Here is a 22324-nt window from a genome sequence, read left to right as displayed (position 1 = left end):
AGCATCTGAATTTTGAACACGGGACTATGGGGATACCGCAACCGTCAGTTTAAGTTTACGAGGTAGTCATAAGTTAATTTTTTTCTCTGAGTTTATTTCAATCTGGAACGGTCACAAAAGCAAACGGTTTTGAAAGTCGAGGACGGCAAAACCTGGTTTTAAACCAAGCCAGGGTCTTACTTTGATTTGCCAAGTTGCCTTGAAACACCGGTGGTTCATTTACGTCGCTCACTTGGACAGTCAGAATCTGTAGTTCCATGGCGCCCGCGGAATCGGCAACAAGGATCTGCAGATCGAATGTGTGGGGCATCGTTTCATAATCTAGAAGGGGGTCTCCTGTAGTAACCACCTGAAACGATAAAACCAAGATAAATTAGGAACAAATATCAGATGGGGCACTGATGGCTTACCTTTTACATCACCGCGTGCTGCCCTGCATGCCAAAAATGGCACGCAAAACCATCCCGCCTGGATCGCGTGGCTTCGCTGGCCTTCGCGTACTCAGGAGTGTGAAAATCCAGAAGAGCAGCGTTCAGTCACGCATGTGCGTGCCGGTACCTGAACTTCCGATTTCCGGTACGGACGTGCGTCTGACAAACAACTGGCCATCGCGCATGTGCGAGATGTAAACCCGGAAGTTTGGGTGCCGGAGCACGCGTGCACAACGGAATGCTGCTCTTTTGGGTTTTGGCACTCTCACACACATGAAGGCCAGCTGACCGGCGCACTTGTGTGCACAAGAATACGGAAGAGGAGCCAGAGAAGCCGCGCATCCCTTGCGGGATGGTTCTGCGTGCTGCTTCTGGCACGCATTCCATAGGTTCGCCAACACGGAGATGGGGGATCAGGTTTACATGGCGTTAAAACCTATTAAAAAATAGGTTTAAATTAGGGCGCTTCCGTAGTAGCATTGTCCCTGCTTCCGAAGGCCTATGAAGTATTTGGAAGTCAATTTATGATCATCCTGACATGCGGAGGACATGCTGGAAATGCCAGGAGCCAATCAGTGCATACCTTCCAGCTGATCCATCAAAGAATGCAGAAAGTATCATCCAATCAGTGTCTTTTTCCCTGACCGATTGCAATTACTGCAATAGCAAACCGTTATTTGGATTGGATCATAGAATAATACGGTTGGAAGGGACCTTGGAGGTCTTCTAGTCCAACCTCCTGCCCTTGCCCTATACCTGTGATGGGAAACCTATGGCGTATGTGCCACAAGTGGCACATTGTTCTGCCCCAGCTATGGACCCCAAAGAACGCAGCACACACAAAGTCTGTACAAACCTTAGTTTTCTAAATTAAACCAGTCTTTTCCAAACAAAGGCTGTTCATTAACTTTCTTAACAGCCTACAAGAATCCAAAGAATAAATAATCGTAATCTTACTATGGTTGGCAGAAAGCCCAAAAGCAGAAAACTATGATCAAGACGCGAAGGAGAGTGAACAAAGTTGTTCCCTGCAAATTGCTTCAGTCGTCGTCCTTCCTTAAATAGGCTAAGGGAGTGGCCAATTAGCCCCAAGCCTTACTCTCGAGGAGACCTCCTCCTGAGGAGCCACTCCTGCCTTTTGGCAGCTCTGTGCGCCCGTGCATCGAGAAGAGGCTCCTCCTCTTCTTCCTCTTCACTTATGGGAGCTTCTGGAGGTTCTGAAGGCCCTGGCTGAGTCCCCGCCTCTGGCACCACATCTTCTCCAGCCTCCTCATTGTCCGACTCGAGTGCCAGCTGCACAGGCTGCTGGAGCAGCACCACACCAGCCTCCTCACTGTCGGAATCAGCTACTAGCTGCACAGGCCGCCGATGGGCCACAACACTCATGGAGCCATATCAGTGAGCATGTGAGCGTTGCCTTAGGTCAGCTGCAGCGCGCATGCATGTGCCGGCCAGATGATTTTTGGGCCTTTCAGGCCCACCGGAAGTCAGGAAACAGGCTCTTTCTGGCCTCCGGAGGGCCTCTGTGGGGGGGTGGCGAAGGCCATTTTCGCCCTTCCCTGGCTCCAAGAGAGCCTCTGGAGCTTGGGGAGGGCAAAAGCGCCAGGCCTACCAGGCCCACTGTGCCATCGCGTGCCAAAAGTGGGGGGAGTGCAGGGCGCATTGAATTATGGGTGTGGGCACGCATGCGTGTGACACCCCCCACCCACCCCCGCGCTCCTTCCGCTTTTGGCACAGGATGGCAAAAAGGTTAGCCGTCACTGCCCTATACCATTCTGGACAAATGGTTGTCTTAAAAATCGTCCAGTGGCGTAAGAGTAGAGTAGAACAGAATAACGAGTTGGAAGGGACCTTGGAGGTCATCTAGTCCAACCCTCTGCCTAGGCAGGAAACCCTACACCACTTCAGACAAATGGTTATCCAATCTCTTCTTAAAAACTTCCAGTGTTGGAGCATCCACAACTTCTGGAGGCAAGTCGTTCCACTGGTTAATTGTCCTCACTGTCAGGAAATTTCTCCTTAGTTCTAAGTTGCTTCTCTCCTTGATTAGTTTCCACCCATTGCTTCTTGTCCTGCCCTCAGGTGCTTTGGAGAATAGCTTGACTCCCTCTTCTTTGTGGCAGCCCCTGAGATATTGGAAGACTGCCATCATGTCTCCCCTGGTCCTTCTTTTCTTCAGACATACCCAATTCTTGCAACCGTTCTTCATATGTTTTAATCTCCAGCCCCCTAATCATCTTGGTTGCTCTTCTCTGCACTCTTTCTAGAGTCTCCACATCTTTTTTTACATCAGGGTGAGCGTGATAACATTACATTGATGTCAATGTGACCCAGATTGATCAACGTCCTGTTCATTAATTTACATGAACTGGGCCATCATCTTGATTTTTGTGACTGTCCTGTGGACATCCCTAGATGTGCTAACAAAGAATACAGGTAGTCCTCAAATTACAAGAATTCATTTAGTGACCACAGAACGGCACTGAAAAAAGCGACTTTTGACGGTTTTTCACACTTAGGACCATTGCAGCATCCCCGTGGTCATGTGATCTAAATTTCAGATGCTTGGCAACTGTCTCATATTTATGACGGTTGCAGCATCCGGGGGTCCTGCGATCCCCTTTTGCGACCTTCCGGCAAGCAAAATCAATGGGGATGCCGGATCCACTTCGCAACGGTGTGACTAACTGAACAACTGTAGAGATTCTTCACTTAACAACTGTGAGAAGAAAGATTGTAGAATGGGGCAAAACTCACTTAGCAACGGTCTAGCTTAGCAACAGAAATTTTGGGGGCTCGATTGTGGTCATACGTCGAGGACTGCCTGTCAAGCTTCGAAATATGTTTTTGCTGTTGCAACCATTTTCGCTTCCCAGCTTGCCAACGAACCAGAGGGAAATGGAATGTAGCAAGAGGACAGCCGTGAGAACCAAGGACACTTCCACAGGTGTTTGCAAGAGTCAAAAGTCTTTCTCATATCAATATCACGAGACTCAATTGGACAATGTGACCTGGTCTAGTGGGGGGAGAGAAATCTTATACTTTAACCATGTGGGTTTGCGAGGAAAATAGCTGGGCCGAAATGATGTACTCAATAAAGCTTTGCATTAAGACAGTGGTGTCAAAGCCGCGGTGTCACATTGTCGTCATGTGACACATCGTGACTTTTTACCTCTTCGCTAAACCGGGGATAGGCGTGGCCAGCATATGACGCATCTGGCCCGTGGGCTGCGAGTTTGACACCCCTGCATTAAGAGATTGGATCTCTTAAAGAGATTTATTTATTTATTTATTTATTTAAATTTTTATACCGCCCCCTCTCCCGAAGGACTCGGGGCGGTGAACAGCCAAAATTAAAAACACACAATACAAACATTAAAATACTATAAAATGAAATTAAATTTATCTTTGGATCATCTGAATCCTGCTTGGTTTGGTTGGGTTTCAGAGGTGGGTTTCAGCCGATTCTGACCAGTTCTTGCGAACTGGAATGGAAATTTTGAGTAATTCGGAGAACCGGTAAATACCACCTCTTCCTGGCCCCACCCCGTCTATTCGCTACCTCCCAGTCTCCCAGCTGATCAGCTAGAAGGAAAAAATCAGGGCTCGCTTTTCAGCTGGGAGATCATTTGGCAAAGAAGAAGAAGAAAAAAACCCAAGACGCCGTCGCTTTAAATTGACAAACCAAGAAGCAGATGCTGGAAGGAGGTTTTTACTTGCAGAAACGAAGTCTCGGCTTGCTATCCAGGAACTGATTGTGTGTTAGCTGCGGCTGCTTATCTCCGCTCCTTCGTCTCCCATACCCCCCATCGATGGCGAGCTCTGGTAGGGCTCGACACGAAGTGACATTCAACAGTTCGTTTCTGGGTCAGCTGAACAACAAACTGGATAAGAGGAGGGATTCTTATATGGTTCTATGTTTTTGAAGTTTTGGGGTTTGTGCAACATGGGCTTTGTGTTTCTAAAAAGGTTTGGGCGATTTCCATGGTGAAATATCCTGTCTTGAATGAGTTTTCTGCCTGCTTGTAAATGGAGCCGAACTTCCGCCTTCCACTTTTTATTATCTCTAAGCACCAGTAGCTGTTTCCTTCTTACAAAGTTTCCTTTATGCAGCTGGCAGGAATGTGGAATGAGCCTCAGGCAGGTTCCTTTGTTAGCAGCTTGATTTTTCCTTGCTTTTCTGGGAGCCTTTTCTTATGAGTAATATTTTATTTGGGGAAATGTAGAGGGGGGAGCTTGATTCCTTCCCAGAGCAGGTTAGTGGGCTGGGGAGGGAATGGGGATTTTGCAGTATCCTTCCCCTGTCACGCCCACCAAGCCACGCCCACCAAGCCACACCCACAGAACCGGTAGTAAAAAGTTTTGAAACCCACCACTGTTGGGTTCCTCCGTCGGAACCTTGACATTAAATCCGATCCAGTTACCTGGATCTGTTTCTTGTTTACGGCCACAGCTTCTGCTGCTAAAGAAAGACGTACCTGGTACTCGAGTGGAGATACGGGGTTGATCCGGAAGGCTTTCGTGAGTGGATTTGAATTGATGATTAATGGATACTCAAATGGTATTGTAATGGTTGGCAATAGGTATGGCGTTAGGTTGACCCGGAATGTATGCACCACGGTACCAGAAGGTGAATTTTCTCTAATATTGCCCGTTGCAGGTAGACCAGTAAAGTTGAGATTTTCTACCCCTGTAGATTATGGACAATAAAAACAGGCGTTTTTTGGGGGAAGCATCATTTCAAGGTACAAATCACTCAACACGTAAACCTCCCCGTTAAGAAGAAACAATGATGTTTACAGAGGTATCTGGGGTGTGTGTGGTAGCAGTGGTGGGTTGCCCCCCGATTCGCACTGGTTCTATAGAACCGCTAGTAAAACCGGTGGGAGGCTCCGCCCACTGACCCCGACGTCATCAGAACGCTTCTGCGCATGCGCAGAAGAGCGCGCGCACGAGTGAAGCAAGCAAGCGCGCACGTGCGGCCCCGTTGCGAACCGGTAGTAAAGGTAAGTAGAACCCACCCCTGGGTGGTAGGTCAAAAAAGATCAAGATGATGGCTGCCATCGGGTAACCGAGGACCTGGCCCCGCCTTATGCGCCAAAAGGGGCGTGGCTTTGATTGCACAGTTGAAGCCAATATTTTGATTTTTGTTTTAACCACCTATAAATGCTCCGGCTATTTCTTCCTCTTCAATAGGTGCGAGGGCATCTATTGAGGTACAGGTAGTCCTCGACTTACAACGGTTCATTCATTGACCGTTTGAAGTGGCAGCGGCCCTGAAAATATTGACCTGTTTTTCACACCTTTCATGCGAACCCCTGCAGCATTCCCATGATTCAGACGCTTGGCAACCGATTCATATTTATGACGGCTGCAGTGTCCTGGGGTGACATGATCCCAGTGGTGGGATTCAAAAATTTTTACTACTGTTTCTGTGGGCGTGGTTTGGTGGGTGTGACTTGGTGGGCATGGCAGGGGAAGGATACTGTAAAATCTCCATTCCCACCCCACTCCAGGGGAAGGATACTGTAAAATCTCCATTCCCTCCCCACTCCATAGATAGACACCCCACTGTCTGTCTGTCTGTCTGTCTGTCTGTCTATCTATCTATCTATCTATATCTATCTATCTATCTATCTATCTATCTATCTATCTATCTATCTATCTATCTATCTATCTATCTATCTATCCCTCCATCCATCCATCCATTTAATAATTTAAATAAACCCACGATAGGATGTAAAGTAAAGCTGAATCTAAGGTCACTTAGTAACAAACCGTTTTTATGACCCTATCAACACAAATATTCAAACTAGGGAGTAAATGATATTATTGATCTATATTCGGATGTAATTTATTAGCTGTACTGCAGAACAAATCATGGGTTTCCTATGACTCCTAGAGTGGTAAACCTAATTGACTAGGATTCATCCAGCTGGGATGACAGTGTCTGAAAAATTGGAACTACAGATCTCAGAATTCCTGTTGGGAATTCTGCAAGGGGTGGCCCCGCCCATTTGCTTTTCATCCAATAGGAAGGCTGGTTTTTTTTCCTTTTAATTTTATATGCTGCACAGGCTGGCAGCTGACCAAATAAACTCTTCAAGCAATTTACAGTGAATCACTAAACACGATTATAATCGCAATAAATACTTAAGTTCCATAGCCAATAGCCATAAAATAAAATTAGATGAGTCTAAGCACAAAGCCAATTAATACGAGATATCAGTCAATTAGCTATAAAAGTTTTCTGAAAGGGAAATGCTTTTGTTGGCTTGCTTAAAAAAAAAAAAAGCACGAGATGGATGAGATGATTTTTACCGCATTATATTGATTTTCCCTGTTTCATTGTGCCCGTATGAAGTCTTTATTGGAATTGGAGTGTCTATAAAGCTGAAGTCTCAGGATAAAAAGCAAGGACATATCCATTGAGAAAAATACTTGTCCTTTTCTGTAGCTGCACCTGACAAATTCCAAGCAGCAAACAAACGAAAGTTTAAAACTAGGTTCAATTGGGCATAAAGGATCCTTGGTGAAGAATTATGTTGGGCTTAATAAAACATATTGGTTGCTGGGATTTAAACTAAGAATAAAAGACTAAAGATCAGTTCATACAACGTCCTGTGTTCTTAAGCATAAGAATGTATTGAATATATATCCAGAATCCCTTAAATTAAATTAAACTAATTAATCGGTGGAACAACTTGCCTCCAGAAGTTGTGAATGCTCCAACACTGGAAATTTTTAAGAAGATGTTGGGTAACCATTTGTCTGAAGTGGTGTAGGGTTTCCTACTGCCTACTTCGAGTATGCGCCTTCATTTTGAAAATTAAGAATATGGGCGAATTATAAGGCATCTTACCTGCATTGATTGAAAATGGCCTTATTTATGTCTTATGTCTCCATCCCGATGCAAGGAATTACAGGGTCGTTAAAAAGGAAAAAAAAATTCTTATATTCTTGTTTGAGTAGTTTCTCAAACAAGAATATAAGAATTTTTTTTCTTTTTAATGACCCTGTAATTCCTTGCATCTAAGTTATCGTTTTGATTGTAATCTGTGTACTGGCAAAAGAGTTACTCGTGCCAGTTGATAAACTGTTGAAATATCTTAGCTTTAAAAAAAAAAAACCCTTACAAGGGGACTATATCGGAGTAACTCGGTGTAGCAGTTACTCAAAAATTAAAACTATTCTAAGAGATCATTAAGTAAAACAAACCTCCGTATTTAAGATGAATAAAAGTAGTCTCTTACCAGATATTTTTACTAGTAAAACAATGAAGCAAAGGTAGACGCCATCCGGAGTCTTTCTGAAAAGGCAGCCATCCATGATAAACAGATTTTGAGATTGTTGTCTCGAGATTATTGCGATTCCATTGATTGTTACTTCGAGATTGTTGCGGTTCCATTGATAGGTGTGCTCCTTATCAGGCAGTGCGAACGACAATCCAACAAAGCTTTCGCCAGTAACCAGGGAGTTTCTAAAACACAAGCCTGTGTACTTTTCCATGAGTAGTTTAGTGATAGTAATCTGATATGAAATTCAGGCAACTCATAGAGAAGGGATAGCAAAGGATGAATTCACACACACACAAACAAACAAACAAACATCAGGCTAGATGTGATTATCTTAGTTAACTTCTCTGTGCGGTCTTAAATAATACATAGCAAAATATTTATAAGATGGTTTATTGATGGCACCTACCTCCAGCAAGATTAGCTAAAATGTTCCCCGGGACATCTTCACAGTGCTGGAAATGTGAGCACAGCAATGGAACTTACTTCCACCAATGGTGGACATGCCCACTGGCAGCTAAATATTGGATGAAAATACGACGATGGTTGCTTGAAATCACACACTGTAGAGAGAAATCGAAACTGGAAACCTTTTTGTTGGGGGTTAGACCCGCAAATATTGGATTGACTAAATGGTATTTGATGCTGCACATAATTACTGCAGGGAGACTGGCATTCACACAAGAATGGAAGAATGAGGACTTACACCGTGATAGAAAAATTATTATACATTTGTTTCTTTTATATTGTACTATTTTAAAAATAAAATTAAGAAAAAATAATAATAATACGTAGCAAAATAGTAAAAAAGATTGGGGACTCCAGAAAGAGTGCAGAGAAGAGCAACAAAGATGATTAGGGGACTAAAACATATAAAGAACGGTTGCAGGAATTGGGTATGTCTAGTTTAATTAAAAGAAGGACTGGGGGCAGTGGTGGGTTGCCCCCGGTTTGCACGGGTTCTATAGAACTGGTAGTAAAACCGATGGGAGGCTCCTCCCACTGACCCCGTCATCAGAATGCTTCTGCACTTGCGCAGAAGAGCGCACGCACGAGCGAAGCAAGTGCGTGCGCGTGGCCCCGTTGCGAACCGGTAGTAAAGGTAAGTAGAACCCACCCCTGACTGTGGGGACATGATAGCAGTGTTCCAATATCTCAAGGGTCACCACAAAGAAGAGGGGGGGATCAACCTATTCTCCAAAGCAAATGAAGGCAGGACAAGAAGCAATGGATGGAAACTAATTACGGACAGAAGCAACCTGGAACTAAGGACAAATTTCCTGACAGTAAGAACAATTAACCAGTGGAACTACTTGCCTCCAGAAAGTTGTGAATATTCCAACACTGGAAGTTTTAAAGAAGAGATTGGACAATTATTTGTTTGAAATGGTATAGGGCCGTGATGGCGAACCTATGGCACGCGTGCCACAGGTGGCACGCGGAGCCATATTAGTGGGCATGCCAGCTCAGCTCTGGGGCGCATGTGTGCACCGGCCAGCTGATTTTCGGGCCTTCTGGGCCCACCAGAAGTAGGGAAACAGGCTGTTTCCTGCCTCTGGAGGGCCTGGGGTGGGGGTGGGGAAGGCCTGTTTTTCTTTCTTACCTTGTTCCAGATCCTCTCTGTGTATCTGGGAACGGCGAAAACAACCTTTCCCACTCCCTTGGAGGCCCTACGGAGGCTGAAAGGGCCCATTTCCCCACTCCCGGTGGGACAGGAAGTGACGTTTTTTCCTGTCCCCAGCCTCCAGAGACTCCTAGAGAGGCTCCTACAGATTCCTAGAGAGGCTCCTAGAGAGGTTCTGGAGGCTGGGGACAGCAAAAAACGTCACTTCCTGTCCTACCGGGAGTTGGGAAATGGGCCCTTTCAGCCTCCGTAGGGCCTCCAAGGGAGTGGGAAAGGCTGTTTTCGCCATTCCCAGATACACAGAGAGGATCTGGAACCAGGCATGAAAGAAAAACGGGCCTACCAGGCCATTCTGTGCCAGGAGCGGGGGAGGGGAGGGGGTTGCACACACATGCGCGTGGGCACATGCGCGTGCGACCCTTCCCCATCCCCCCTCTCCTGACACACGATGGCAAAAAGGTTAGCCATCACTGGTACAGGGCCGTGATGGTGAACCTATGGCACGCGTGGCAGAGATGGCACGCAGTGCCTTCTCTGATGGCACACGAGCCATCGCTCCAGTTCAGCATGCTGCGCATGTGCGCATGTCTCCCTCCGGCCACCTGGTCTTTGGGTATTTGCCGCAGGGGGCAGGGGGCATGTGGGGAGGCCACACGCGCACGTGCATGGGGATCAGGGCGCATGCAAGGACCATGCACGCATGCACAGGGGCCACGCACGTCTTGCATTTTGGGGGTTCTAGCATGTGTGTGTGCATTGGCATGCATGCCCTTGCGCTTTGGGCACTCGGTCCGGAAAAGGTTAGCCATTACTGGTATAGGGTTTCCTGCTTAAGCAGGAGGTTGGACTAGAAGACCTCCAAGGGCCCTTCCAACTCAGTTATTATGTTCTGTTCTGTTCTGTTCTGTTCCATTCTGTTCTATTGACAATTGCAAGACAGAAATGCCAAAGGAAATAGTATATCCTTACAGGCTGGGATAATATATGCCTCAGCTAAAAGAGCTTTTTAGAATTACCGATGGATGATGTATGAGGCTATGGTTTTATTATTATTTAATGGTTCGTAATCATAAAATATTACAATTTGTACGAGTATTGTTTTATTGTGTCTTATGTTTTCGCTGTGGGAGGCTTAGCGTCTGGCCGACTGAAGCAGTATAAAAGCATCTGTTCATAAACAAATAAACATTCGAAATCAACAGGATGAAATAAAAGTAATAATTTGGAGTGTGGTAAGTTTTGAAACCTTCACACAATCGTAGGATCATTTGAATCCTCCCTGGTTATATTTTGGGAATGAATCTGAGATAGGCGTTAAATGTAATGTGAACTACTCAGAAAAATCAGATTTTTTTTTCTATTCTATTATACTGTACCCTACTCTATTTTTTTCTATTCTTTATTTTATTATGCTTTATTCTATTTTTTTTTCTATTCTATTCTATTCTATTCTATTCTATTCTATTCTATTCTATTCTATTCTATTCTATTCTATTTCTATCCCATTCCTAATTCTATGCTATTCTATCCTTATCCTACTCTACTCTACTCTACTCTACTCTAACAATACCCAGTGGTAGGTTTCAAATTTTTTACTACCGGTTCTGTGGGTGTGGCTTGGTGGGCATGGCATGGCATGGCTTGGTGGGTGTGTCTTGGTGGGCGTGGCAGGGGAAGGATACTGCAAAATCTCCATTCCCACCCCATTCCAGGGGAAGGTTACTGCAAAATCCCCATTTTGATCCCCATCAAAATTTCCACTACCAGTTCTCCAGAACTGGTCAGAACCTGCTGAAACCCACCTCTGATATACATATACAGAGAGAGAGAGAGAGAGGGAGGGAGGGAGGAAGGGGGGGGAGAGAGAGAGAGAATAGCATTTTAGAATATAAAGCAAACATAATAGGCATTGCAAAAAGAATATACTCTGTACACCTAGCAGGTGAGCATTTGCAACAGCTTTGTGCATTAACAAATTTGAGCATGGATCAACACTGAAAATGTCACTGCTGACATAACATCCAGAGGTGGGTTTCAGCAGGTTCTGACCAGTTCTGGAGAACCGGTAGCTGAAATTTTGAGTAGTTCAGAGAACCGGTAAATACCACCTCTGACTGGCCCCGCCCCCATCTATTCTCTGCCTCCCGAGTCCCAGCTGATTGGGAAGAAATGGGGATTTTGCAGTAACCTTCCCCTGGAATGGGGTGGGAATGGAGATTTTACAGTATCCTTCCCCTGCCACGCCCACCAAGCCGCACCCACAGAACGGGTAGTATAAAAATTTGAAACCCACCACTGATAACGTCAAAGAAATAATATTTTGGATATATTTTTTCTTTGAGCACATTTACTTGAAAAGAAAACTCCATTCTGAATGCCTATGGATCTGCTGTTCCTTCACGTGCCCTTTTTTGGGGGAGTCATTGTTAGGAATAGAAATCCCAGATGAGAATTTGTCCCAAACCTCAGATTTGTAGGATTGTGAAATAAAGCAGTGGTATGCCTGCACTCACTGGGGAAACTTATTGTGCGTTGCTCCTCACCAAATTCCCCGATTCTTAGATTTAGGAAATATTGCCACCTAGTGCCACAAGGTCTGGCTTTTACATTTTGATTAAACTTTATAAAGCAATATAATAATGCGCTCTTGGCTTTTTGGTGTTTCTCAAAATGAGATTATCTTTCAATGGAATAGTCTCTCTCTCCTTTTGGGTGAAATAACTTGATTTTGAACAAAACACAGCAGAATGATGATTGATAGCTAATGCCTACTTTCTGATGTATATGTCAACCATGGCTTTTAAAAATTTAAGGTGACCATGCTCTGTCCCCAACCCCACGCACACACCCCAACAGACGTTCAGGAGTTAAAGACCAAACCAGCCGGCAAAATCCTTTTCCTTATGATAACGGAACTTGGCAACAACCTAGTGGCTGCCTGCCAAGAGTTTATTATTTACAAAGAGGAGAGATAACTTCTCCTCACTTCTGGTACATCAAAAGAAACAGCTCAATAATTACAGAGTCAATCAAGTCCAGAGCTAATCCAGCAAAGTCTATAGCAAAAGTCCGGCAATGCAGAATGGCGTGGAAACTTTCAGCTTTGTTCGTCACAAGGTTTGACTGGCCACCACGCTCCCTTTTATATCCTGTGGGGTGTGGTCCAGTGACTCAGCCTAATCTCGGGCACGCCCTTTCTTCTGTTGCGCGCGCTTATCTCTGCGACGCTGCCGAGGATCCAGCCAAGACTCATTACCCTCATCACTGTCCACCTGTGGCTGCGTGGACGTGCTTGGCCCCGGCCCTATCTCTTGCCCTTCGGCGGACATCGAAGGCATTGCCAGAGAGGAGGGTCCTGAAGAGGGAGGCTTTGCCAACTCCTCCCCTTCACTCTCGGAGTCCTCTCCTGACGATGACACAGGCTCCGGTAACGGAGCCACAACAGACCACAGGATGTAAACTGCATGTGCCCTGAACTTTAAAAATCATGACCAAATGTTTTGTAGACATTACATGTCTACTTAAACATTATAATCTGATTTTTCAGCCAAATGGAAGGAAGAAATGTTTGATCCAAAGCACCCTTATCATCATCTTTTAATGTCCCCATAATCCCTGGGCAACTAAATGGAGCTGAGTGATTACTGGCCAGATGCCCTTCCTGTCGCCAGTGAGGAGTTATATCCAAAGCACTCTTATGTAGCGTGGAATTCCACTGGGTGCAATAATAGTGCTACATAATAAGAATATTAATTGAGGAGTTAATTTCTACCCAGTGAAGATACGGTAGTAATTAGGTTATTAATCAGTTAATACACGTGAATAAATATGGCAAGACAGCAATACATTCTTTTGAATTTATTTAATGAAGAATAGTATCGCTTGAATTTATTTATTTATTTATTTATTTATTTATTTATTTATTTATTTATTTATTTATTTATTTTAATTTGATTTATATGCCGCCCTTCTCCGGAGACTCAGGGCGGCTTACAATGCGCTAAGCAATAGCCTTCATCTTTTTGTATATTTATACAAAGTCAGCTTATTGCCCCCACAACTGGGTCCTCAATTTACCTACCTTAGAAAGGATGGAAGGCTGAGGCAACCTTGAGCCTGGCGAGATTCGAACCTGCAGTAATTGCAGGCAGCTGGTCTTAATAACAGGGGGCTTTAGACCACTGTACTACCAAGGTTCTTTTTTTTTTTCTTTTCTTTTATCCTACAAGCAGGAAGATATTTTATGCATTACTTGGCAATATGCTGATACACCTACACTGATTTTATCAAACAATGCAAATTGCTTTTTTATGAATTCATTGCCACTGTATACTGTTCTGTGAAAAGCAAAAAGTTCATTCATGCACATGTCCTTAGAAACAAAGCCCAGAATTGCAGCTGGGCTTCAATTACTAAACATCAATTCTAAATATAAATTTAATCAATTGATTGCCAGTTTATTTTGTGTTGCTCCAATTATTGTATCGTTCCTTGGAAGGTAAGATGCAACATTATAATTTTATCTGAAAACTTGTAGGCTGGATTGCAGGGTGTTTTATCATTTGATCATAGCAAGGAGCTTGAGAAGATACTCAGATCTGAATAAACGCATCTTGCACCAAAGTAATTAAATTACGTTCCTTTTGTGGCAAAATTATTATGGGAAACGATTAATAGATTTAGAGAAAAAAAAATGCACAAAAAGTTCCGAAAACAATAATTAACAGCGAAAGGGAGAAAGACTGGGCTGGCATAATTTTACTAAAGCAAAATTAACTTACAGATAACTATATCCTAGCTCACCAAATCTGGTGAGCTAGGATATAGTTATCTGTAAGTTAATTTGGTGAACGGCTGGGGTTGGTTGAGGACAGATTTTCACAAAGAAAATCTATGTGATAGCTAAGAGTCAGAAGTGATTTAATGGCATGTAATAATCATGTTATATAAAAGTACAGGAGATACAACCACAATTGAGACCAAAATTTATGTTGCTAAGTGAAACATTTGATAGAATAGAATAGAATAGAACTGAGAATAGAGTAGAATAAATAGAATAGAATAGAATAGAATAGAATAGAATAGAATAGAATAGAATAGAATAGAATAGAATGGAATGGAATGGAATGGAATGGAATGGAATGGAATTTTTTATTGGCCAAGTGTGATTGGACACACAAGGAATTTGTCTTGGTGCATACGGTCTCAGTGTACATAAAAGACAAGATATATTGCTCAAGAATCATAAGGCACAACACTTAATGATAGTCATAGGGGACAAATAAGCAATCAGGAAACAATATCAATATCAATATAAATCGTAAGGATTTGATAAGTGAGTTTGCCCCATTTTACGACTTTTCTTGTCACGTCTTTTAAATAAATCAATGCAGTTAAGTTAGTAAACATGGTTGTTAAGTGAATCTGGCTTCCCCATTGACTTGTCGGAAGGTCGCAAAAGGGGAATCACGTGAACTCAGGACATCGCCAAGCATGTGCATTTTGTTTATGTGCTGCAATGGTTGCGTGAGAAACGGTTATGTCACTTTTTTCAGTGCCGTTGTTAACTTCGAAGGGTCGCTAAATGAACTGTTGTAAGTCCAGGACTACCCGTACAAAAGCAATTTCAATTAAACAAATTAGGATCAAATGAACCACGTGAGAGCAGGTGGAAAGACAAGGACTCAAGATAATTAATAATATCCATTCCTCCCTTTTAAGTCAGGGAGTGTCCAACCTTGGCAACTTTAAGACCTGCGGACTTCAACTCCCAGAATTCCTCAGCCAGGGAATTCTGGGAGTTGAAGTCCACAAGCCTCAAAGTTGCTATGGTTGGAGCCTCCTGCTTTAAGAGATCAACAGATTATGTTGCCTAGTGATACAGAAAGTCCTCCACTTTTCAACTCAGCTGTTCATCTAACCATAGCTGGAAAAAACAACAACTTTACTCAACTATTCCTCTAACCTTGTGATGGCAAACCTATGGCACGCGTGCCACCTCTCTGCTGGCACACGAGCCATCGCCCAGCTCAGCTCCACCACGCATGTGCGCACGCCTCCTGCTGGCCAGCTGATTTTTGGGTCTCCGGCGTGGGGACTTGGCGTATGCGCATGGGGGCACATATGCATGCACAGGGGGTGGGGGAGCGCGGGGGGAAAGCAGAGGGCCCCCCCCCAGCCTGTTTTTAATCCCAGGAGGCTTCAGGGAGGCCTGCTAGGCCAAAAACGGGCTTGGGGGGGGGTCGCTCACAGAACCGGTAGTAAAGTAATTTGGATTTCACCACTGCATCCATCCATTATGTATGTAGTCTGTCTGTTTTTCTCCATCCATCCATCCATCCACCCATGTATATACGTCTCTTGTCTATATGTATATCTATGTATCATCTATAAATCTATGATCCATCCATCCATATCTACCTTCCTTCCTTCCTAATCTGCCCTATATCTGTCTGTCTGTCTACCAACCTATTTATATTCATCTATGTATCTATATCATATCCATGTGTCTGTCTGCCTGCCTGCCTGCTTACCTATTTATCTCTCCCTCATTTATGTATCTACCAACCTACCTACATACAGTATATCCATTAATTTATATTCAATCATCTATCTAATCTATCTCATATTTATCATCTATCTATCTATCTATCTATCTATCTATCTATCTATCTATCTATATCTCTATCTGTCCATTCATATCTATCTATCTAATCTATCTATCTATCTATCTATCTATCTATCTACCTACCTACCTACCTACCTACCTATCTCTGATCTGTCCTATATCTCTCGTCTCTCTACCAACCTACCTATTTATATCGATCTACATATCTATAACATATCCATGCCTGTCTGTCTGTCTGCTTACCTATTTATCTATCTCTCCCTCATCTATCTACATACCAACCTACCTAGTTTATCCATCTATTTATATTCAATCTATCATCTACCTCCCTACCTATCATCTACCTTCCTACCTACCTACCTGTGGTGAAATGTAAAATTTGTTACTAACGGTTCTGTGGGTGTGGCTTGATGGGGGGGTAATGTGACTGAGTGGGCGTGGCCAACTTTTTTTTTTTTTTACTTTTATTTTTAAAAGCATTTTTTCTACAACCTCTTCAGCCGAAGAGGTTGTAGAAAAAATGCTTTTAAAAGGCTCTGACGATCCCAGCTGAGCCGCGCGATCGTCAGAGGCTTTTTTTTTTTTTTTACTTTTAAAAGCATTTTTTCGGCCGAAGAGATTGTAGAAAAAATGCTTTTAAAAGTAAAAAAAAAAAAAGCCTCTGATGATCGCGCGGCTCAGCTGGGCATGGGGGGGGGAGGGATTTTTCCTACCGGTTCTCCGAACCACCCGCCTCCATCCCTACCGGATTGGGCGATCCGGTCCGAACCAGGAGCATTTCTCCCCTGCTACCTACCTACCTACCTACCTGAATGCCATGCCTTGACTGAAATGAGGCATTAAATGATCTTGTGTAGAATTGCATGGATTCCTTCTGCATCCGGTCACGATCTGTTTTGATTCCAAGTAAGCACAAAAGAGAGGAAGGCAGCCTTACTCGGGGTCTCTGAAATCTTCTTGCAGACAAGACGGGTGTCAAGAACGGTTGAGTGTCTGCCTTTCATTCCTTTGCTATTAATTCCTCCCGGATCCGCTGAAAAGCTAAGAGGCAGAAAGCAGGCATCCAATTTAGAGGAGGTAAACGTTCTCTAGGCTGCCATGCCTGAAGGCAAAAAAAAAAACCTCCCCTAAAATCCCTAAACAGTTCATCCTTATTTAGAAAGCTACAGCCGTTAATAGACAGGGCGAGCAGTGTCTCTGCATCGTTTTAACTGGTTTTAATATGGCAGTGATTAAGTTTTGCATTATTAGGGGAAGAAAAGACGGTGTGATTCGCTCCAGGATGCCAGCTAAACTCAGCTTTGAGAGATTCCGAAATGTTTGTCTGAACTGACACACTTTAAGTGACACACGGTGCTCGGGGAACATCGTATCTTTGATTAAAGATTTACTTTATGCCCGGCGAAAGTCACAGTTAACAAGCCGAAAGCAGATTAATACACATTCAAACGCGCATCATATTTTGGGAGAAAGAACAGCGAGAGTTGGCGGCTCACGCAAGTAGTCCTCGACTTACGACCGCAATTGAGCCCAAAATTTCTGCTGCTAAGTGAGACATTTGTTAAGTGAGCTTTGCCCTCTTTTTACGACCTTTCTTGCCCCAGTTGTTAAGTGAATCACTGCCGGTCGCAAAAGGGGATCAGAATCATGATGATGGTCCCTACTTGGGTCGTGAAACGTCCCCAAGAAACCACCAAGCACAGAGGGCACCGAGAGACTCACAGTCGTCCTTCCTCCTCTCCTTCTACTCTGCAAGCCTCAATTTCTTGTAGCACTGATGATGTTCCCTAGTTGGGTCATGAAATGTCTGCAAGAAAACGACTAAGCAAAGAGGACCCCACAGTCGTCCTCTTCCCCCTCCCCCTTCCCCACTCTACAAAGCCCTCCCTCTCCCTTCTACTAGTCAGGCCACGAACCGTCTATAAGAAAATCCCCAAAGTCACCAAGGACCCCACAGTCCTCTTCTTCTTCCCCTTCCTTCTCTCTGCAAACCCCACTCCCTTCTAGCCCTGATAATGTTCCCTAGTCCGGTCACAAAATGTCTGCCAGGAAACCGCCAACCTCAGAGGGCACCAAGGACCCCACAGTCCTCCTCCTCCCTGCAAAGTGCAAACCCCTCTGCCTTCTAACCCTGATGATGCTCCCCAGTTGGGTCACCAAACGTCCAATAGGGAACCCAGGACCCCACAGTCCTTCTCTTCTTCCTCCCTGCAAACCCCTCTCCCTTCTAACCCTGATGATGTTCCCTAGTCGGGTCAGGAAATGTCCAATAGGACACCAAGGACCCCACAGTCCTCCTCCTCCTCCCTGCAAACCCCTCTCTCTTCTAACCCTGATGATGTTAGCTAGTTGGGTCATGAAACGTCTGCAAGGAAACCCCCATCCTCAGAGAGCACCAAGGACCCCACAGTCTTCCTCCTCCCTGCAAAGTGCAAACCCCTCTCCCTTCTAACCCTGATGATGTTCCCTAGTCGGGTCACGAAATGTCCAATAGGGCACCAGGGATCCCACAGTCCTCCTCCTCCTCCTCCCTGCAAACCCCTCTGCCTTCTAACCCTGATGATGTTCCCTAGTCCAGTCACAAAAGGTCCAATAAGGCACCAAGGACCCCACAATCCTTCTCCCCCTCCTCTCTGCAAACCTGTCTTCCTTCTAACCCTGATGATGTTCCTTAGTTGGGTCACGAAACGTCCAATAGGGCACCCAGGACCCCGGAGTCCTCCTCTTCCTCCTTCCTGCAAACCCCTCTGCCTTCTAACCCTGATGATGTTCCCTAGTCAGGTCACGAAACGTCCAATAGGGCACCAAGGACCCCACAGTCCTCCTCCTCCCTGCAAACCCGTCTCCCTTCTAACCCTGATGATGTTCCCTAGTCGGGTCTTGAAACGTCCAATAGGGCACCCAGGACCCCGGAGTCCTTCTCTTCCTCCTTCCTGCAAACCCCTCTGCCTTCTAACCCTGATGATGTTCCCTAGTCCGGTCACGAAACCTCCAATAGGGCACCCAGGACCCCACAGTCCTCCTCTTCGAAAGGAGAGACCCCCTTCCCTGCCCGCCTCAGCACGACCCCCTCACCCTCCACGTCCCGCGAGCCTGAGTTCCTCCCTCCCTCCCCCACCCCATCCAGCATCGCGGTTTTCCCCCATCCCTCCCTCCCTCACCCCCCCCCGCCGGGGTGGTCATTTTGAGGGCCAAGCTGGGCTGTGAGGGCAAAGCCTCCGGCTTCTCCCGGCGCCTCCGCGCCTGCGCCGAACCGGCCGGTCCGCCGGCTCTGATAGGGAGCAGGGGCTGCCACTTTTCTCCCGCCCCCCCCCCGCGTGGGCGAGCGGGAGGGAGGGAGGAGGGAGGGAGGAGGCGGCGGCGGCGGCGGAACGTCCCGAGGATGACGTGCGGCGTCCTCGAATCCCGTGGCTGGCTGCTCGCGCGCTGGGGCCGCCGGAGGAGGAGGAGGAGGAGGAGGAAGAGGCAAACGGGCAAGGCGGCGCGAGCGGGAGCCGCGCGGCGGCGGCGGCGGCGGCGTGGAGGCGGCGGCTGAGGCGGAGGAGGAGGAGGAGGAGGAAGAAGAAGGAGCAGCTGCTGAGGAGGAGGAAGAGGAGGAGGAGGAGCGGCGGCGTTGCTGCTGCTGCCGCTGCCGCCGCCGCCGCTGCTGCTGCCATGGCGGCCCTGGAGCGGCCCGTGCCCAGTCCCGAGGCTTTCCTGGGCCAGCCCTGGGCCGCCTGGGTGCGGGAAGCCGCCCCCCCGCACAGTAAGCCCCCCCCCGGTCCTCCCCCACATGCCATGCGGAGGGAGGGAGGGAGGGAGGGGAGGGCTGGCACGCCTCGCTCCTTTGCACCCAGAGCCCAGCGCGGGGGCGGAGGGGGAGGCAGGATGAGGGTCCTGGGGGTGGGAGGGGGGTGATGGGGGTGGGGGTGGGATTGGAGACGAGGGTGCCCCAGCAGAGGGTGTGTGGGATGGGGAGGAGGAGGAGGAGGAGGAGGTCGAGGGGGGGGATGCCCCTGCGGGGGTGCAAGGACAGGGGAGGGAGGGGGAGGGAGGGAGGGAGAGAGAGGGGGAGTGGTGGGCTTTGGGGCTTGGGCTGCTGGGTGGAGGGGGAGGCAGGTAAGATCCCTTTGCTCCTCTCTCTCTCTCGTTCTCTCACTCTCTTTCTCTCTCTCATTCTCTCACTCTCTCTTTTTCTCTCTCATTCTCTCACTCTCATTCTCTCTCTCATTCTCTCTCTCGTTCTCCCACTCTCTCTTTCTCTCTCTCATTCTCTCTCTCGTTCTCCCACTCTCTCTTTCTCTCTCTCATTCTCTCACTCTCATTCTCTCTCTCATTCTCTCTCTCGTTCTCTCTCTCATTCTCTCTCTCGTTCTCTCACTCTCTCTTTTTCTCTCTCTCATTCTCTCTCTCGTTCTCCCACTCTCTTTCTCTCTCTCATTCTCTCACTCTCTCTTTTTCTCTCTCATTCTCTCTCTCATTCTCTCTCTCATTCTCTCTCTCGTTCTCCCACTCTCTCTTTTTCTCTCTCTCATTCTCTCTCTCGTTCTCCCACTCTCTCTTTCTCTCTCTCATTCTCTCACTCTCATTCTCTCTCTCATTCTCTCTCTCGTTCTCCCACTCTCTCTTTTTCTCTCTCTCATTCTCTCTCTCGTTCTCCCACTCTCTCTTTCTCTCTCTCATTCTCTCACTCTCATTCTCTCTCTCATTCTCTCTCTCGTTCTCTCTCTCATTCTCTCTCTCGTTCTCTCACTCTCTCTTTTTCTCTCTCTCATTCTCTCTCTCGTTCTCCCACTCTCTTTCTCTCTCTCATTCTCTCACTCTCATTCTCTCTCTCATTCTCTCTCTCATTCTCTCTCTCGTTCTCCCACTCTCTCTTTCTCTCTCTCATTCTCTCTTTCTCTCTCTCATTCTCCCACTCTCATTCTCTCGTTCTCCCACTCTCTCTCTTTCTCTCTCTCATTCTCTCTCTCTTTCTCTCTCTCTTTCTCTCTCTCATTCTCTCTCTTTCTCTCTCTCATTCTCTCTTTCTCTTTCTCTCATTCTCCCACTCTCTCTCTCATTCTCTCTCTCATTCTCTCTCATTCTCTCACTCTCTCATTCTCTCTCTCATTCTCCCACTCTCTCTCTCTCTCTCTCATTGCCTCTCTTTCTCTCTCTCATTCTCCCACTCTCACTCTCTCTCTCATTCTCTCTCTCATTCTCCCACTCTCTCTTTCTCTCTCTCTCACTCTCTCTCTCATTGGCTCTCTCATTCTCCCACTCTCTCTTTCTCTCTCTCTCATTCTCTCTCTCATTGCCTCTTATTCTCCCACTCTTTCTTTCCCTCTCTCTCTCATTCTCCCTCTCTCTCTCTCTCTCTCTCATTCTCCCTCTCATTCTCCCACTCTTTCTTTCTCCTCTCTCCCATTCTCATTCTCTGTCTGTGTCTCCCTCTCTCTCATTCACTTTCTCTTTTTCATTTTCATTTAGTTCTCACTCTTTCTCTTTCTCATTCTCTCTCTCTCATCCTCTCTCTCATTCTCCCACTCTCTCTCTCTCATTCAATCTCTCATTGCCTCTCTCATTCTCCCACTCTCTCTCTCTCTCTCTCATTCTCTCTCTCATTGCCTCTTATTCTCCCACTCTTTCTTTCCCTCTCTCTCATTCTCCCACTCTTTTTCTCTCTCATTCTCCCACTTTCTTTCTCCTCTCTCCCATTCTCATTCTCTGTGTGTGTCTCCTTCTCTCTCTCATTCACTTTCTTTTTTTCATTTTCATTTAGTTCTCACTCTCTCTTTCTCATTTTCTCTCTCATTCTCTCATTCTGTGTGTGTGTCCCTCTTATTCACTTTCTCTTTCTTTTTCATTTTCATTCTCTCTTTCATTCTCACTCTTTCTCCTTCTCTCCTTCTCTCTCTTCTCTCCCTCTCTTTCATTCTCTCTTATTCACTCTTCCCTTGCTCTCGTTCTCTCTCTTTTTCATTCTCTCTCATTCTCTCTCTCTCTCTCTCATTCTCTCTCTCTCACTCTCTCTCTCTCTCTCTGTCACCCCAGCTGGACATGCGATCTTTCTCTGATGGTGTTTTTCTCCCCCTCCCAGGTGTTGACCTAGAAGACTCTGGGAAAGAGGGCGGCAGCAGCGGCCGAGAGGTGATGAGGCTTAATAAAGAAGGTAAGGTGGTTGGGGGGGGGGAGGCTAAAGGGCAGGAGCAGCCTCTTCCTCTTTTGGGGTGGGGGTTTTGAAGGGTTCCTTCCCAAGCCAGGCTCCTGCCTCAAAACCACATGGATTGTTTGGTAGACGTAACCTTGAAGAGGTCCAGGCCGCCTGTGTTGGCTTGGTCCATGGTACGGCTGGCGCTCTCGCCTGGTGAGCATTTAACATGTC

General features: G+C 46.1%; 2 protein-coding genes across 5 annotated transcripts in view; one reads left to right on the top strand and one right to left on the bottom strand.

Annotated features, from left to right (window-relative positions):
* CDHR3 (cadherin related family member 3) overlaps nt 1-8308 on the bottom strand; it is a 38020-nt gene extending 29712 nt beyond the window's left edge. Inside the window, exons 1-3 of the mRNA XM_060692682.2 lie at nt 7685-8308; nt 4910-5121; nt 181-349 (exon numbers count right to left, since the gene is read on the bottom strand). Coding sequence (XP_060548665.2) covers nt 181-349; nt 4910-5121; nt 7685-7940 — 637 coding nt within the window. The 5' untranslated portion in view covers nt 7941-8308. The remainder of the gene's footprint in view (nt 1-180; nt 350-4909; nt 5122-7684) is intronic.
* Nucleotides 8309-19450: 11142 nt separating this feature from the next.
* ATXN7L1 (ataxin 7 like 1) overlaps nt 19451-22324 on the top strand; it is a 71818-nt gene continuing 68944 nt past the window's right edge. For 3 of the 4 annotated variants that reach the window (XM_087873365.1, XM_034433634.3, XM_034433633.3), the window contains exons 1-2: nt 19452-19723; nt 22040-22111. In XM_087873365.1, coding sequence (XP_087729491.1) covers nt 19633-19723; nt 22040-22111 — 163 coding nt within the window. In that variant the 5' untranslated portion in view covers nt 19452-19632. Of the gene's footprint in view, nt 19724-22039; nt 22112-22324 lie in introns of all 4 variants that reach the window. The other variant, XM_034433632.3, reaches the window with a different exon arrangement.

This window comes from Pantherophis guttatus, chromosome 7 (assembly GCF_059756535.1).
Source record: "Pantherophis guttatus breed Tessera chromosome 7, ASM5975653v1, whole genome shotgun sequence".
NCBI classification, from domain to species: domain Eukaryota; kingdom Metazoa; phylum Chordata; class Lepidosauria; order Squamata; family Colubridae; genus Pantherophis; species Pantherophis guttatus.
This window is presented reverse-complemented; position numbering and strand designations above follow the sequence as displayed.